General features: G+C 40.8%; 4 protein-coding genes across 4 annotated transcripts in view; 2 read left to right on the forward strand and 2 right to left on the reverse strand.

Moving 5' to 3' along the window:
* The first annotated feature begins 579 nt into the window (after positions 1-579).
* LOC104801551 (cyclin-dependent kinase inhibitor 4-like) lies at positions 580-3275 on the forward strand. Its single transcript, XM_010524861.2, has 5 exons — positions 580-655; positions 730-1039; positions 2047-2256; positions 2340-2397; positions 2943-3275. Exons 1-5 carry the CDS (start codon positions 580-582, stop codon positions 3072-3074), a joined length of 786 nt encoding a protein of 261 aa, XP_010523163.2. The 3' UTR covers positions 3075-3275.
* Positions 3276-4253: 978 nt separating this feature from the next.
* LOC104801045 (cytochrome b5) lies at positions 4254-6680 on the reverse strand. The gene is made up of 3 exons (XM_010524122.2): positions 6520-6680; positions 5370-5436; positions 4254-4726 (listed from the first exon to the last, which is right to left on the reverse strand). The coding sequence occupies exons 1-3, from the start codon at positions 6604-6606 to the stop codon at positions 4476-4478; spliced, it is 405 nt and encodes a 134-aa protein (XP_010522424.1). The 5' UTR covers positions 6607-6680; the 3' UTR covers positions 4254-4475.
* Positions 6681-7837: 1157 nt separating this feature from the next.
* On the forward strand, positions 7838-13737 carry LOC104801046 (26S proteasome non-ATPase regulatory subunit 1 homolog A-like). The gene is made up of 13 exons (XM_010524123.1): positions 7838-8160; positions 8770-8839; positions 8972-9077; positions 9622-9730; positions 9809-9977; positions 10124-10584; positions 11015-11150; positions 11252-11500; positions 11571-11791; positions 11890-12148; positions 12252-12484; positions 12575-13097; positions 13198-13737. Exons 1-13 carry the CDS (start codon positions 8012-8014, stop codon positions 13528-13530), a joined length of 3018 nt encoding a protein of 1005 aa, XP_010522425.1. The 5' UTR covers positions 7838-8011; the 3' UTR covers positions 13531-13737.
* Positions 13738-13894: 157 nt separating this feature from the next.
* The window catches only part of LOC104801047 (3-ketoacyl-CoA thiolase 2, peroxisomal), a 3465-nt gene continuing 2731 nt past the window's right edge, over positions 13895-14628 (reverse strand). Inside the window, exons 12-14 of the mRNA XM_010524124.1 lie at positions 14566-14624; positions 14371-14479; positions 13895-14299 (exon numbers count right to left, since the gene is read on the reverse strand). Of these exons, the coding sequence (XP_010522426.1) occupies positions 14100-14299; positions 14371-14479; positions 14566-14624 (368 nt within the window). The 3' untranslated portion in view covers positions 13895-14099. The remainder of the gene's footprint in view (positions 14300-14370; positions 14480-14565; positions 14625-14628) is intronic.

Here is a 14628-nt window from a genome sequence, read left to right on the forward strand (position 1 = left end):
AAAATATAACCGTTTGGTTATAATTTTATTATGCAAAAACCGAATCGAACCGAACCGAACCGAAACCGAACTGAACCGAACCGAAATCGAACCGAACCGAACCGAAACCGAACTGAACCGAACCGAAACCGAACTGAACCGAACCGATTAAATCTATATAACCGTTTGGGTATGATTTTTTTATAACCGAAATAACCGAACCCGAAATAACCGAACCGAAAACCGAACCGAAATCCGAAATGACCACCCCTAATTTTAGCCATTATTACAAAAAAAAAATGTGGATAATTTATACCATAATTGGATCAGTGCCTAAAAAGGTGATTGGAGCAGGCGCATACATACATGCATGCACATTTACTATTTATTTATTTAAAATTAAATAATTAAATAGGTTAATCATTTTTATATAAATACCGAATGAAAAGGGCCAAATCCAGGTGCACAAGAGACGATAGTCTCAGTAGCGAAGAGAGCACCTTCAACCCTTGACCTTGAGTCTGATTTTCTCACCTCCCAAACAGCCCATTTCTCTCGTTTTCCTTCTGTGTCCCTTTTTTCCATGAATAGGGTCGGAAAATGGGCAGGTACTTAAGGAAGAGCAAAACGGCAGACGAAGCTGTCGCTTTGATGGATGTTTCTCACTCTTCGCTTGGTGTTCTCACTCGTGCCAAATCCCTAGCTCTCCAGAAATCCTCCTCCTCCCTCCCGTCTTCTCCTCCTCCCCAGCCGCAGCAGCAGCAGCCGCTTGTGGACGGGAGAAACTGCCAATTGTTGTGATTCGCCCCGCCAAACGGAGGAAGCAGAGGGAGAGAGCGACATGCGTCGAAAGCCCTAACCCTAATTCCCAAAAATTGGATTCTCCGTCGGGTTCTCTTCGCGGCTCCGGCGGCGATGGGTCTCGCTCGGGTTCGGTTGCCGAGAGTGTTGTGTGCGCGAAGGAGAAAGAGATACTGGTCGGTGAAAAAGATGCCAACAAGGATTTACGCGTCGAAACTTCGTCTGGAGAAAATTTCTCCGGGCTTGAAGGCAGAGAAAGGTAGGGTTTTTCTTCTGATTTACTTTTTTCTTCTTCCAATTTCAGGTATTTCTTCGTTTTGATTCAGGCGAAAGTTAACACCACAACAAGTTTTCGACTTTTGAACTTTTCTTGCTTGCTTGCTGAGAAAATCAACATAAAGTGTTTGAAAATTTTGTTTTTGATCTCGGTTATCTGTTGGTTGTCTGAAACTCAGTTTTACTGCAGAAGAAAAAGAAGAAGGAATGTAAGAATTAAAATTCCTCCATTGTTATTAATTAAACCTGGGTTTTTCTATTCTCCGGTTTGAAATATATGCTTTTCCTCTGAAATTTTCAGCTTTTGATTTTTTCTTTTTTGTCCTGACCACCAGACTTCTCTCTGTTTCCCTAGAAAGTAATATTAATCAATGGGATATTGTTTCCTTTCACCAACTTTTCTTGACAGAATTCCATTTTTTTTCTTTCTTTCAATCTCTTCGTATGGTGAAATACGTACGTACCTGGGAGGTGATAGTGACAATTGGGGTTTTACTGAACCTTTTTATACGCCTTTTATGCAAAGAATGTTGTATTTGTAAGTGAAATGTCTCTGTAACTCTATGCGGTTCTCTTCCTTGCATTAAAAGCTTAAAGGTACAATGTGGTCATCTTCTGAACAAACAGGTTAATCGTTTGGCGGGTTTGCATAATTTGGCACTTGTAGCTATCCTCACTTGTTTTCTGGGTTTGATGTTCAAATGGATTAAAGTGAGGTTCTTGAAATGTTCGGCGTTGATTCTTGGTAACCTGCATTGCCATTTGCCCAAGCAGTTTTCCGTTGAAGTATCACATACCCGAAAAAGGGCTTAGGCTTTTTGATCTTTGTTTATAGCGTCTTTTTCTTTAAATCTGGAAACTAAAGCTGTATGCATTTGCTACTGGTTTACGGAAATAAAGGTTGTTTGCATTTTTTCCTTGGGAGAGGATTGTATAACATGCAAGTGGCTATTTTCTTTTCTTTTTTTTTTCATTTTCTCTTCTAAGCAGGACCAGAAGGGAATCTACGCCATGCAGTTTGATAAGGGATTCTGAAACTGTAAAGATCCCGGGATCATCCATGAGGCTTACCCGTGGTGTAATGGAAACCAGCAGTCCGAGAGAAGAGAGTTTGTCTGGCCATATCCTACCGTCAACACATGAGATGGACGAGTTTTTCTCGGGGGCTGAGGAAGAACAACAAAGACGGTTCATTGAAAAGTATGAACTTTGCCCGCTAGTTTTCTTCTTTTAGTTCCCTGTTTGATCGATTCGGCAGCAACATTTGGTTTTGTCGATTTCAGGTACAACTTTGATCCCGTGAACGAGAAACCACTGCCAGGACGCTACGAGTGGAAGAAGGTAGACCATTAGAAAGGGCTAATACAGACTCTTTCATGACATTTACTGCTAATTAACGGTTGGTCGGTGAACAGGAATCATGTCTCAGCCCCAAGGGTTGGTGGCTCGATTTCCAGTTTCCGTCACCCGTTTAACTTTTAACATGTAAATCAAAAGTAGGAATCCTGTTTAGCCTTTTAATGGTCTGTAACATAGCGGAGGAGGGCAGGCCCGTTCAAAACCGATACCAACCCTCTTAACGTTAAGGTTTAGGGTTTTCGGTTCAGTTTAGTTGCTTTAGTCGTTTTTTGTTTTGGTACAGGAATTGTACTCATTGCATTTCTCTTGTTCTTATGCACCGTGACCTTCTCATCTATCATTGTGTATACATTGCATGAATGGATGATCTTTTATGAACTCGCCCTTCTGTCCATCCAATTCGTCCAAGCATTTGTTATTTGGTTGACGACTGACCAATCTTATTATATGATCCTACGTATGATTATTTCTTCTGGAAAGACTGAGACTTCTCAAGCTTTCATTAACGAGAACTAACGAACACGCAGGCCAGATGCAGAAAACCAAAACCGCTAACTGACAATGGAGGGACAAATGGTAATGGTGGTGGATGGGGATACTGTCTCTTAGTGTTTCTTTGGGTTCTGGTTTTGTTGGTGAAATCGTCAAAGTGGAAGTGATTCTTCGTCATCGTGTCCACTGTACTTTCCACTTTGGTTTTGTGCCCACCACCCTTTTTTTCACGTTATCTTGTTCGTGTATTTCGTGGCCACCCACCACCATCACGAAAGCCATATCCTTCATCCATTGCTCAAATGGTTTTTGATCACTTGAGAGAAGTCCGTCTCGTTTTATTTGTCAGAATCTGGATTTCAAACAAGATTTGTCCTTCTGATTTGAGACCTCCAGACAAAAACAAAAACGAATAAAAAAAACATTATTGCAATGTAAAAAAGGAATAATGATTTGTCTTGTTTTGAGTGCATGCATATTTGCAGTGACCCATCTTTGAAGATGCCATCCTAGATCAGTTTCCAATCCGGATTTGAGTCTTCCGTTGGAGAAATGCATTCAACTGGACTTTTTTCAGTATTCTAACAGATGTTGTTGAGCTAAATGTCCAATAAACTTTCGAATTATCCATTCGTAGATGCCATTTGATCCCAATATGCAAATGACAATGTTTTACACGGTATCATACGAGATTATATATATATATATATATGCAAAACATAAACGTTTGTAATTATATATACGTGGGTGTATATGCTTACCATTTTGGAAGTTTCTCTAAGAGAATCTAAAACACTTTTCATGAATTCTGTGACAAATGACAAGGTAGGGTCCACATGAGAGAAGAAAAGATTTGGATTCTTGTTCGAGTCGGGTGTCTGAAGTGCAGCCACTTGAACTGAATGGTATCTGACAAAACAAAAAACTCACTCTGCAACATAACGTCCGTGTTGTGTGTCTTGGGAAGTTGTAATATGATGTTTCTTTTTTGCCAAGGATAAGAAGTTCACATGCCTCAAACACTGTTCAACTTCGGAACTTGTAACATGAATCTCAGCAGATCCTTCTGAGATAGATGCGGTTTTACAGATTTTTCCATAGAAGAAAGCACCATAAAGAGAGAAGAACTTTACCCAAAGCTTGTTCCTTTCTGCAATCCAAACCCATTTCTGACATAGAAATTTCCAGGAATTTAAAATCTTTCAGTTTCTCTTTTTGTCTGACATGAATCATTTGACGTGTAGAGCTTCAAATAGGCCATTCCAATCGAGAATTACAACGAACAATATGGAAGAGAATCCATGAAGGAAGAAACCAAGAGTTCTTGATACAAATTGCAAATACTATTGCATTGTGAATCAAAAGAAAGGGTTTTTCATTGAGGTATAGAGCACTCGGATATGTTCATAGTTTCTTTGCACAAGGCAATACAGCAAGTCTGCGGTAACACAGTATAACACAACATTGTCTGGACAATACCAGATATAGAGAACAAGAACAGGAAAGGGATGGGACTTTGTCAATATATCATCAGACTCGACTCTAAAAGGGAGGGAGTGACAACAATCCTAACCTGATTTGGTGTAGATGCGGATACCGACAGCTAAACCGAGGATGGCGAGTGGTACAAGGAACTGGAGTATCTTGACGATGAACTCGGAGGTCTTGTCCTGATTGTAATGTGGCTGTTGAGGAGGCGTGTACTTTGTTTTCTTGGGGATGGTCTCGGTATCGATCTCTCCTACACAGTACTGACCCATCATCTCTCTTGCACTCTCGCTGTGACCCACGTCCTCAAAGTCATCCGTTGCATCTTTACCTGTCGAGAAATTAACATAAAACACAAGGATTAAAACCTAAAAGGAACCCTAGCATTTCATTAGTACCACTGAAAGGTGTCACGAAAATACCGAGCTCAACTCCAGTTCAACAATGAGTAAAAGACTTACTTGACACCATTGAGGACCTTTTTTTTTTGTATATTTCGTATAAGTTTGAGACTGTTTGGATTCTTTCCTTGTGTTAAACTTGTAACATTACATATAGGGACTCGGAGTCATGTGAACATTTACAGACAATTTTAAGACTTCATGTCTCAGACTCTCATATGACAACAAAACATATAATGCATTGAGCAATATGTTCAGAAAATATATCACACAAGACTGATTTCCAACTATACATGCTAAAGCATCGCATCCAGCATCAAAAAGGATATAAAGCGGCGCGTCGCAAGGGATTATTATACACTTTTAAAAAATCAGAACTTTCTGATCAGAGGAAATTAAATATACTGTTCTTAACTCCATTGTTTGTATGACTTTGTTTTTTGGTAACAGAAGAGATTTTTAATGCAGAGATCATGCAGATTTCCCCACGGTTACGAAGGCATGAGGCACTAAACCGAATAGCCTGTAGGAAGGTCTAAGCAGGGAACTCATGAGTCGGGGTTTTATAAATACCTGTTGAAGACAAGAGAACTTCATCTCCACCGGGATGGTCCTCGAGAAACTTGGTGACATCATACACCTGCATTGCGAATGTTTGAAGCAGAGGACAGGGCAAAGGAAGTGAGGGAGATGTTACAATAGGTAATCATTGATCTATCCGACAATCAAAGTCGGTATTCAAATTCCCAAACTCTGAAAAAAACTTCAAACGATAAGGCATAAAACAAGCAAAGTTCAATTGAAACATGATCAACCTGGAATTCTACACTAATGGAGCAACAGAGAATCACATTATTCTTCCAAAACTGACTGAAAATCCTTTCCTTTTCTGTTCCCAAAAAAAAAATCAAAGAAATGGCAAATGCTTCATGAGCTACAACCTGAACAGCAAACTGTGACAGCTAATGATTGATTACTAGAAATGGCAGCACATATGAATTGCACAGAATGAGACAATGAAGAGTAGAAGCAAAGGAGGTGAAAACAACAATTTCACAATAAAAAATTGTCAGATGCATATTTGACCTCCCTGAACTTGTTAAGAAATATTTATGATTGCATGTGTGAACACATTTCTTGCTCAGATTTGATCTAGAACCAAAACAGGCACAAAAAAGAAACAAAAGTGCATGAATAATGTATCAAAACATTAAAGATTCCAGCTTTCTTATGCTGTGATTCAGAAGAAAGGCCACAAAAAAACGCCTCTATCAGTCTAGTAGACCAAGTAACTACGAACTCAAGATCCTGGGGAATCTCAAGCATGGATCCACACTACATAAAGGTCAAGGTTAATCACAGAACACTGGAGATTGAAGAAAATGATCGGCCTTTTACACAAGCAAAGACTCGATGCGTGTAATCTATACATCCCAGTAGGGAGTAGCGTGAAGAATCAGACATCTTGGTTAATGTCAGGTCGGAAGAACCATCTTCACACCTTTTTTTTCTAACTACATATTGTCACTGGGTTTTAGATCAAGAGAGATGAATCCCCAGCATTTGCTGAATAATTACAAATTTTTCCAATCAACCCACCAAAGGATTTGATCAAAATCAGCCTAAACAGAGCATACACACCTAGATTCTAAAAAAAAAGCTCAATCTCGAGACGAAAAAGGCAAAAAACACCTAAACTCGAAAGAAAGGGAAGAAGAAATACCTTGCCATTGATGACGAGCCAACAATCTTTAGCGTGGTTGTGCTGTGAGACTTCGGAAAGAGCGAAAATCTTCCCTTCGTCGGCCATTGTTCTCTCCGAGATTAGCCCATCAAAAGCAGAAGCTTTAAAGGTTTCAACTTTATAACAGAGAGAGAGAGAGAGAGAGAGAGAGAGAGAGAGAGAGAGAGAGATTTCAAGAACGGTTGGGAAGTTGAGTCGTCTCAGGCCGGTTCGGTGAGTCTGGTTACAGTGCAAACCGGTTTGATAGCCTCCAATTCTGAAATTATTCCAAGAAAAAAACAGCAGAATGACCAATGGATTCTTTTATGCGAAATTTCAAAAACAAAAAAAAATTGATACATATTGTGAACTTAGAGCAAATATTAAACCGGTCGGTTATAGATTTGGTATAGTATTTAAGCCTAATGCTCAGGTGGGTGGGGTAGGTGGTGTGTTGGCCCCTCCTTTTTGACCTAATGATATTCAAAGGGGTTGGTGATTTTATTATCAATTTCATAATTATGATTCATGGAGTTTCAAAACTTTATATGTAAAATATAATGTCAAATGGACTAACATATTCCAAATCCAATTGAATCCTCTTACCAATATATCAATCTTGTATTGTTCTTGTAACACATTCTAAATTTATTCCGTCATCTCTCATTTCTTTATAATTATCAAGTGTTAAATCGTAAACTAGTATTGTAGAAAAAAAATGTAGTATTAGTTGAAGGTAGGGTGGATATTTCAGTATTCAATTCGGGTTTGGTTTTGGAATCGTTTGGTTCGGTTTTATAAAAATATGTATTAATCGATTATTATCTTATATTCGGTTCGGTTTCGATTTTTACAAAAAAAAATAGATTTTTTTTAAAAAAATTTAGTTTTGTTGAATTTTTTAAAAATTCATCTCGGTTAGATTCGGTTTCGAAATAATTGATTTTCTGAAAAATTATCGTTCAAAAATTTTGGACCATTCGATTTAAAAATGCTATCATATTTTCGGTTTAATATGGTTCGGTTTTGAAAAATTGTACCGAACGTCACCTCTGAAAGAACCAACTAGAGTGGTGCAGTAACGGATGAAGGACCAAAACCGCAATTCTGAACATTCGAAGGGATCAAGGTGACGAAATGAGGGCCTAATTGTTCAATTTAGTTTCATCGGGGTCATTTTGTAAATTCGGAGGTCGATATCGTATTTTACATGACTATATGGGTCAAAATGTAATAAGAGTATTAATTCGGGACATATTTTAATTTCTTGACTTGTTGGGTAAGTCTCTTAATATTCAATAAGTTCCCTCACATGCCAAAAGTTGCATTCCAGCCCTGGCTTTCATCTCTCTCCCTGTCTCGTGATTTTTGCTCTGGCGAAAACCTGAGAACTGCATTTCTCGAATCCTCTTTATATTTGACCTCGCCGAAGATTGGTCGCTGTTCATCTGATTACCTTCTCTGTAGCTAGGGCTTCAAAGGGTTCTGAGTTATGGCGGCGACGATGATGGTGAGTTCGGCGGGAGGGTTACTGGCAATGCTCAACGAACCACATCCTTCGTTGAAGCTTCACGCGCTCTCCTATCTCAACAGCTTGGTCGACCAATTCTGGCCCGAGATCTCCACTAGCGTCCCGATCATGTATTCTCTTCCGAACTTTTTCGGGGCTGGGGTTCTCTTGTTGTATTAGGGTTTTTTCACTTGATTTTTTGGTTGAAGTTTGTCACTTGATCTGTATGCTTGGTCAGAAATTCCGGGAGAGATTGTGGGATTTCATCAAGTCTTGTGCTCTTGTAGTTCTCTTAGTACTTGAGCCATCGTGGTCTAGGGAAAAGTTTGAAAATTTTCATTAGCTATTTAGAAATTTTCGAGTTTCTGAAATTAGAATTTGACATAAACTTCGAAATGAGCCGTGGGAAATTTGAGTTGAGACCGATTTAACTTTAGCGAGTCGAAGAAGTTAGTTTTGTCGATTCTGCATGACCATTCGATTGTTATCTTCGTGTAAAATAGTGTCGTAACTTTCACCTGTAAATGGTATGTGCTTTATTAGAGTTTGATGCCTTCTTACAGATGCCATTTAGGTAGAGATTTCGATTATTTAGATGGCAAGATGGCATTTCCTATTCATTCATCATTTGAATCTGTATAGGCGCATGGCTTAGGGTTCCGATTATATCAAATCTTTATATCTGGAAAACGATCTTCAGTGCTTGATAGCTGACTTGCACAAACAATTTTGTTCTGTAGAGAGAGCTTATACGAAGATGAAGAATTCGATCAGCATCAGAGACAGCTTGCCGCGTTGCTTGTTTCCAAGGTTTGCTTTTGCTAAAATTTTGTGGTTTTGCCTAATAGGCATTTTATGTTCTCTACATGTGAGTGGAGGATAGAGGGGATGTGAATGAAGTACAATATACATTTCTGATAATGGTTGTGAATCTGGTTTCAGGTTTTCTATTATTTGGGCGAGCTTAATGATTCTCTGTCTTATGCCCTTGGGGCTGGATCCTTGTTTGATGTCTCAGAAGATTCGGATTATGTCCATACCCTTCTGGGTAAGGATCATGGAGCTCGATCTTGTCTTGTGCCCTCTTTCTTGCACATGTTTAACTTTAGCCAGTTTTTATTATTGGCATGACTGTAACATGCAGCGTTTGACAGGAGCATGTCAAATAATCTAATACCAGAGTAAGTGTACAGCTTAGAAAACAAATCTTCTCAATTTGCAGATCTGGTCTCTTTTACCGGGTTTGTTTATTTGAGCCACTGAGGATTTGCACTCGGGAAATTATGCTGGAATAGGCACGATGATTGGTGATTCATTTGTTGTTTGAAAATTGAAGTAGAGAAGGTCCGTACAAGGGTGTAACGACTCTTGAAGTTGTTATTCTTGTCCTAAAAGCATATGTATCTCTGCAGGCTAGAGGAGGGAATACACTTGCTTGAATTTAGTCAGTGCTAAGGGAAAGAATTAGATATGCTCCTTGAGTCTGTGACCAAATTTAAGACCAACTTGAAGGATATGCCCGCTTTACTGTACTATTTGAACAGGTTTATGTTTAAACATGTACTGATCTGATGCTTATATTATGTTTTCAGCGAAAGCAATAGATGAGTATGCTAGTCTCAGGTCAAAGGCAGTTGAGTCTAATGAGGAGGTCGTCATTGACCCAAGACTGGAGGCCATTGTTGAAAGAATGCTTGACAAGTATGGGGAGTTTATTGTTTTTGTGGACATAAAGTTTTACCTTTTTCAATTGTTCTTAGATTGCTTGTTGTTTTGCAGATGTATTGCTGATGGGAAGTATCAGCAGGCGATGGGCATTGCGATAGAATGTCGGAGACTGGATAAATTGGAGGAAGCTATCACAAAAAGTGATAACGTTCATGGAACTTTATCATACTGCATCAATGTTTCTCATTCCTTTGTTAACCGCAGAGAATATAGACATGAGGTGAGTCGCTTATTACTGCATGAAATGTGGCATACTCTTGGCATTTATCAGCTTGAATATTCGATTGAAAAATTACTTCCCTAGGTTTATTTGATTCTATTTTGGCATTAAAATGATGATGTTCCCATTTCGTTTAATTTTTGTAGGTGCTACATTTACTTGTTAACGTGTATCAGAAGCTTCCTTCTCCAGATTATTTGAGCATTTGTCAATGCCTTATGTTCTTGGACGAACCTCAAGGTGTTGCAAGCATATTGGAGAAGCTTCTTCGTTCTGAAAACAAGGATGATGCTTTATTGGCATTTCAAATTGCTTTTGATCTTGTGGAGAATGAGCACCAGGCATTTCTCTTGAATGTTAGAGACCGTCTTCCGACTCCCAAGACTCGTCCTGCTGAAGTAGTTCAGGCCATCGAAAATACTGCTCCTCAGAGTGAGACTCCTTCAGGAGATGCACAGATGACAGATGGGACTCCGTCTGTGACACATGTGCAAGAAACAGATCCTGCCGAAGCTACATACTCTGAGAGGTTAACAAAGCTGAAGGGAATTTTATCCGGAGAGACATCAATACAGCTCACACTTCAGTTTTTGTACAACCATAACAAGTAAGACAGTTACTTTCAAAATTTTGATAGTCTAAAAGGAGATATTTTTAATCTTTATTTACGTGGAGTAAACCTACCTATAAACTTGCCTATATGATTGATATGTGTTGTTTATTTTATAGATCTGACCTGCTGATCCTGAAGACAATTAATGCCCAGATGACAGATGGGACTCCGTCTGTGACACATGTGCAAGAAACAGATCCTGCCGAAGCTACATACTCTGAGAGGTTAACAAAGCTGAAGGGAATTTTATCCGGAGAGACATCAATACAGCTCACACTTCAGTTTTTGTACAACCATAACAAGTAAGACAGTTACTTTCAAAATTTTGATAGTCTAAAAGGAGATATTTTTAATCTTTATTTACGTGGAGTAAACCTACCTATAAACTTGCCTATATGATTGATATGTGTTGTTTATTTTATAGATCTGACCTGCTGATCCTGAAGACAATTAAACAGTCTGTTGAGATGCGGAACAGTGTTTGCCACAGTGCTACAATCCATGCTAATGCCATAATGCATGCAGGAACAACAGTGGACACATTTCTCAGAGAGAACTTGGTAAAATTTTCACCACCACATGTTTGCATGACCAACATTAACCACCCATTTGACCTAATATATTTAACTTTTTTGTTTCCCTCCTTTTTGTGAATTGGTAGGATTGGCTAAGCAGGGCCACCAATTGGGCTAAGTTTAGTGCTACAGCAGGATTAGGTGTTATTCACAGGGGTCACCTGCAACAGGGTAGATCACTTATGGCCCCGTACTTGCCTCAGGGTGGAGCAGGTGGTGGTGGAAGTCCTTATTCTGAAGGCGGTGCTTTATATGCTCTTGGCCTTATTCACGCCAACCATGGGGAGGGAATCAAACAATTTCTACGCGATAGCCTTCGCAGCACTAACGTTGAGGTGATTTATTTTCTTCATTCATCAAGTTCAGTCTTCAAGACGTGAAATTTATAGGTAAAAGTGGATGCAGGTCATTCAACATGGGGCTTGTCTAGGCCTTGGTTTGGCAGCTTTGGGAACAGCCGATGAAGACATATACGATGATATAAAAAGTGTGCTTTACACTGACAGTGCTGTTGCTGGTGAAGCTGCTGGTATCAGCATGGGGCTATTGCTGGCTGGAACGGCAACTGAAAAGGCGAGTGAGATGCTTGCTTATGCTCATGAGACACAGCATGAGAAGATAATAAGGTAACTAACTAAGAGTATCATATAAATTTTTTGTAACATGGTTTTCTCTGTAAGCACTTCATAACTTAACGTCATGTGTAATAATTCTTCTTTCCCAGAGGATTGGCACTAGGTATTGCCCTTACAGTTTATGGTAGAGAAGAGGGAGCAGATACCTTGATCGAGCAGATGACTAGAGATCAGGACCCCATCCTGCGATACGGTGGCATGTATGCCTTGGCTCTGGCTTACTGTGGAACCGCTAACAACAAGGCCATTCGCCAACTGTTGCACTTCGCCGTGTCTGATGTAAGCGATGATGTCAGGAGGACTGCTGTTCTGGCCCTAGGATTCGTCTTGTATTCTGATCCAGAGCAGGTCAGTACATGTTGCTTCATCAATTCCCAAATCTTTTCATGGATTTAGGGTTCTTGTGCACTGCTACACTAACTAAAGAATCTACTGATTTTTTTAAATGCAGACCCCTCGTATTGTATCCCTGCTTTCTGAGTCATACAATCCACACGTTCGCTATGGTGCTGCCCTTGCGGTAGGCATATCATGTGCAGGCACTGGCCTAAGCGAGGCTATATCATTGCTGGAGCCACTTACATCAGATGTGGTAGACTTTGTTCGGCAAGGTGCTCTCATAGCAATGGCCATGGTTATGATCCAAATCAGTGAAGCTAGCGATTCGCGTGTTGGAGCATTTAGGTTAGTAGCATAGCTTCCGTATCTTTTATCTACTGCAACAGGTGTCCTTTTCACAGGGATAAATATGAGATTTGGCTTACGCATTTGCAGGCGTCAACTTGAAAAGATTATACTCGACAAGCATGAGGATACGATGAGCAAGATGGGAGCGATTTTGGCTTCAGGGATCCTCGATGCAGGTGGAAGGAATGTGACTATAAGGCTGCTTTCCAAGACGAAGCATGACAAAATCACCGCAGTCATCGGCCTTGCTGTTTTCACCCAATTTTGGTATTGGTACCCTCTCATCTATTTCATAAGCTTGGCCTTCTCGCCAACCGCCTTCATCGGTTTGAACTATGATCTCAAAGTCCCGAAGTTTGAGTTCATGTCAAATGCAAAGCCGTCTTTGTTCGAATACCCAAAACCGACCACTGTTCCCACCACCAATACCGCCGTCAAACTACCTACTGCTGTCCTCTCGACCTCGGCCAAAGCCAAAGCTAGGGCTAAGAAAGAGGCAGAGTTGAAAGCTAACTCCGAAAAGGCAGCCAACACAGAGAAGGCTGGCAACGAGAGCGGATCTGGAAAAGGAAAAGCATTGACCGCCGAGAAGGATGCGGACTCTATGCAGGTAACGTAACCTGCTCGTATCCCTCTTATAGGAACAAATTATTTTCACGTCCTGGATTGGATTCGAACTATCGAGACGCATCTCCATGTTTATTAATCAGGTGGATGATAGCACGGCGACAGTAGAGAAGAAGGCCGAACCAGAGCCATCGTTTGAGATTCTAGTAAACCCAGCTCGGGTAGTACCTGCGCAGGAGAAGTACATGAAATTTATGGAAGATAGCCGATACGTGCCAGTGAAGCAAGCACCGTCGGGATTCGTCCTCCTGAAAGACTTGCGTCCGAAGGAGCCGGAGGTCCTATCTCTGACGGATGCGCCCACTTCAGCAGCGAGTGGTGCAGCAGGTCAAGGCCAACACGGGACGACGGCCTCCTCGGCCATGGCCGTAGACGATGAGCCCCAACCTCCACAGCCATTCGAATACACATCGTGATGATTCTGAGCCAAGTGTGGAGTGGGTTTTGTTTGAGGTTGTCGGAGAGAGCTTCAAAGAGAGAGATTCGATTTGGATGACTTGTTACAACTGCTTTTGATTCGGCTTAATCGTTTTAGGGGTTGGGTTTGTTCTTAGTATAACCACTTGAGATTTCTTCTACGAGTCAAAAATACCAACACTAAGCAAAAGCTTTGTTCTTAGACTTGGAAAGACTTGAGCTGGCCCACCTGGTTGGAATCATTGTTGTTCTTCAGTGATTATCGCCAAGGAATAGGGATGAAAACCAACCCTAACTCAAATCCGATGGATGATGATAATAAAAGAAAAAGCAGAAGTCACAACCCACACTCTAGGCCTGCGCTCAGTGTAAAAGAAGTCTCGAATTACATCCATAAATATGTAAGAATAAATGTGCCGCAATACAGAACAAACAAACAAAGAAACAAAGCTCCTCCTTGTTTATTCTGTATTTATTATTATATTATTAGAGAGAGAGAGAGAGAGAGAGAGAGAGAGAGAGAGGAGAGACTGTGGTGTATAGGTAAAAGGGGGGGGGAGAACGGAACTTAAAGGGAGTCCTTGGAGAGAAGGGAGGAGTGGGCTGCTTCCACTCTGCGGGCGTTGGAGAGGCTGTCCACAGCGTCACCTCTCTCGAAGACGGCGGCAGCGCCCATGCCGGTGCCTATGCACATGGACACCACTCCGTACCTACAGTCTTTCCCCCTCCTCTTCATCTCATGCAACAGCGTCGCCACGCATCTCGCTCCTTCACACACATTATTATTATTCTACTGTGTTCATAATATTCAACCCACATAGATTAAAAAGAGAAACTACCTGTTGCTCCCAGTGGATGCCCAATGGCCATGGCTCCTCCATTCACATTAATCTTCTCTGCGTCCAGCCCCAGCTTGTTCCTGCAGTATACAAACTGCGACGCAAATGCCTGCATTTACACCGAATATCAGGCCCATCCACCGAGGATGATACTAATACTACAGTCCGAGCATGTGTTTTTCCTCACTTCCTCACCTCGTTTATCTCAAACAAGTCGATGTCATCGAGTTCCAAGCCGGCAGCCTTCACTGCAGCAGG

This window comes from Tarenaya hassleriana, unplaced genomic scaffold (assembly GCF_000463585.1).
Source record: "Tarenaya hassleriana unplaced genomic scaffold, ASM46358v1 Cleome7, whole genome shotgun sequence".
Lineage (NCBI taxonomy): Eukaryota > Viridiplantae > Streptophyta > Magnoliopsida > Brassicales > Cleomaceae > Tarenaya > Tarenaya hassleriana.

What these genes read in the sequence shown, in the direction of transcription:
- LOC104801045 (XM_010524122.2), bottom strand. Translation starts at nt 6,606, where the DNA reads ATGGCCGACGAAGGGAAGATTTTCGCTCTTTCCGAAGTCTCACAGCAC. An exon ending in GGCTCGTCATCAATGGCAAG is followed by an intron (nt 5,437 to 6,519) that starts GTATTTCTTCTT and finishes TTCGCAATGCAG; the next exon opens with GTGTATGATGTCACCAAGTT. An exon ending in AGTTCTCTTGTCTTCAACAG is followed by an intron (nt 4,727 to 5,369) that starts GTATTTATAAAA and finishes ATTTCTCGACAG; the next exon opens with GTAAAGATGCAACGGATGAC.
- LOC104801551 (XM_010524861.2), top strand. Translation starts at nt 580, where the DNA reads ATGGGCAGGTACTTAAGGAAGAGCAAAACGGCAGACGAAGCTGTCGCT. An exon ending in TGTTTCTCACTCTTCGCTTG is followed by an intron (nt 656 to 729) that starts GTGTTCTCACTC and finishes CCTCCTCCCCAG; the next exon opens with CCGCAGCAGCAGCAGCCGCT. An exon ending in CAAAGACGGTTCATTGAAAA is followed by an intron (nt 2,257 to 2,339) that starts GTATGAACTTTG and finishes TGTCGATTTCAG; the next exon opens with GTACAACTTTGATCCCGTGA.
- LOC104801046 (XM_010524123.1), top strand. Translation starts at nt 8,012, where the DNA reads ATGGCGGCGACGATGATGGTGAGTTCGGCGGGAGGGTTACTGGCAATG. An exon ending in CATTTCTCAGAGAGAACTTG is followed by an intron (nt 11,151 to 11,251) that starts GTAAAATTTTCA and finishes GTGAATTGGTAG; the next exon opens with GATTGGCTAAGCAGGGCCAC. An exon ending in CAGCATGAGAAGATAATAAG is followed by an intron (nt 11,792 to 11,889) that starts GTAACTAACTAA and finishes CTTCTTTCCCAG; the next exon opens with AGGATTGGCACTAGGTATTG.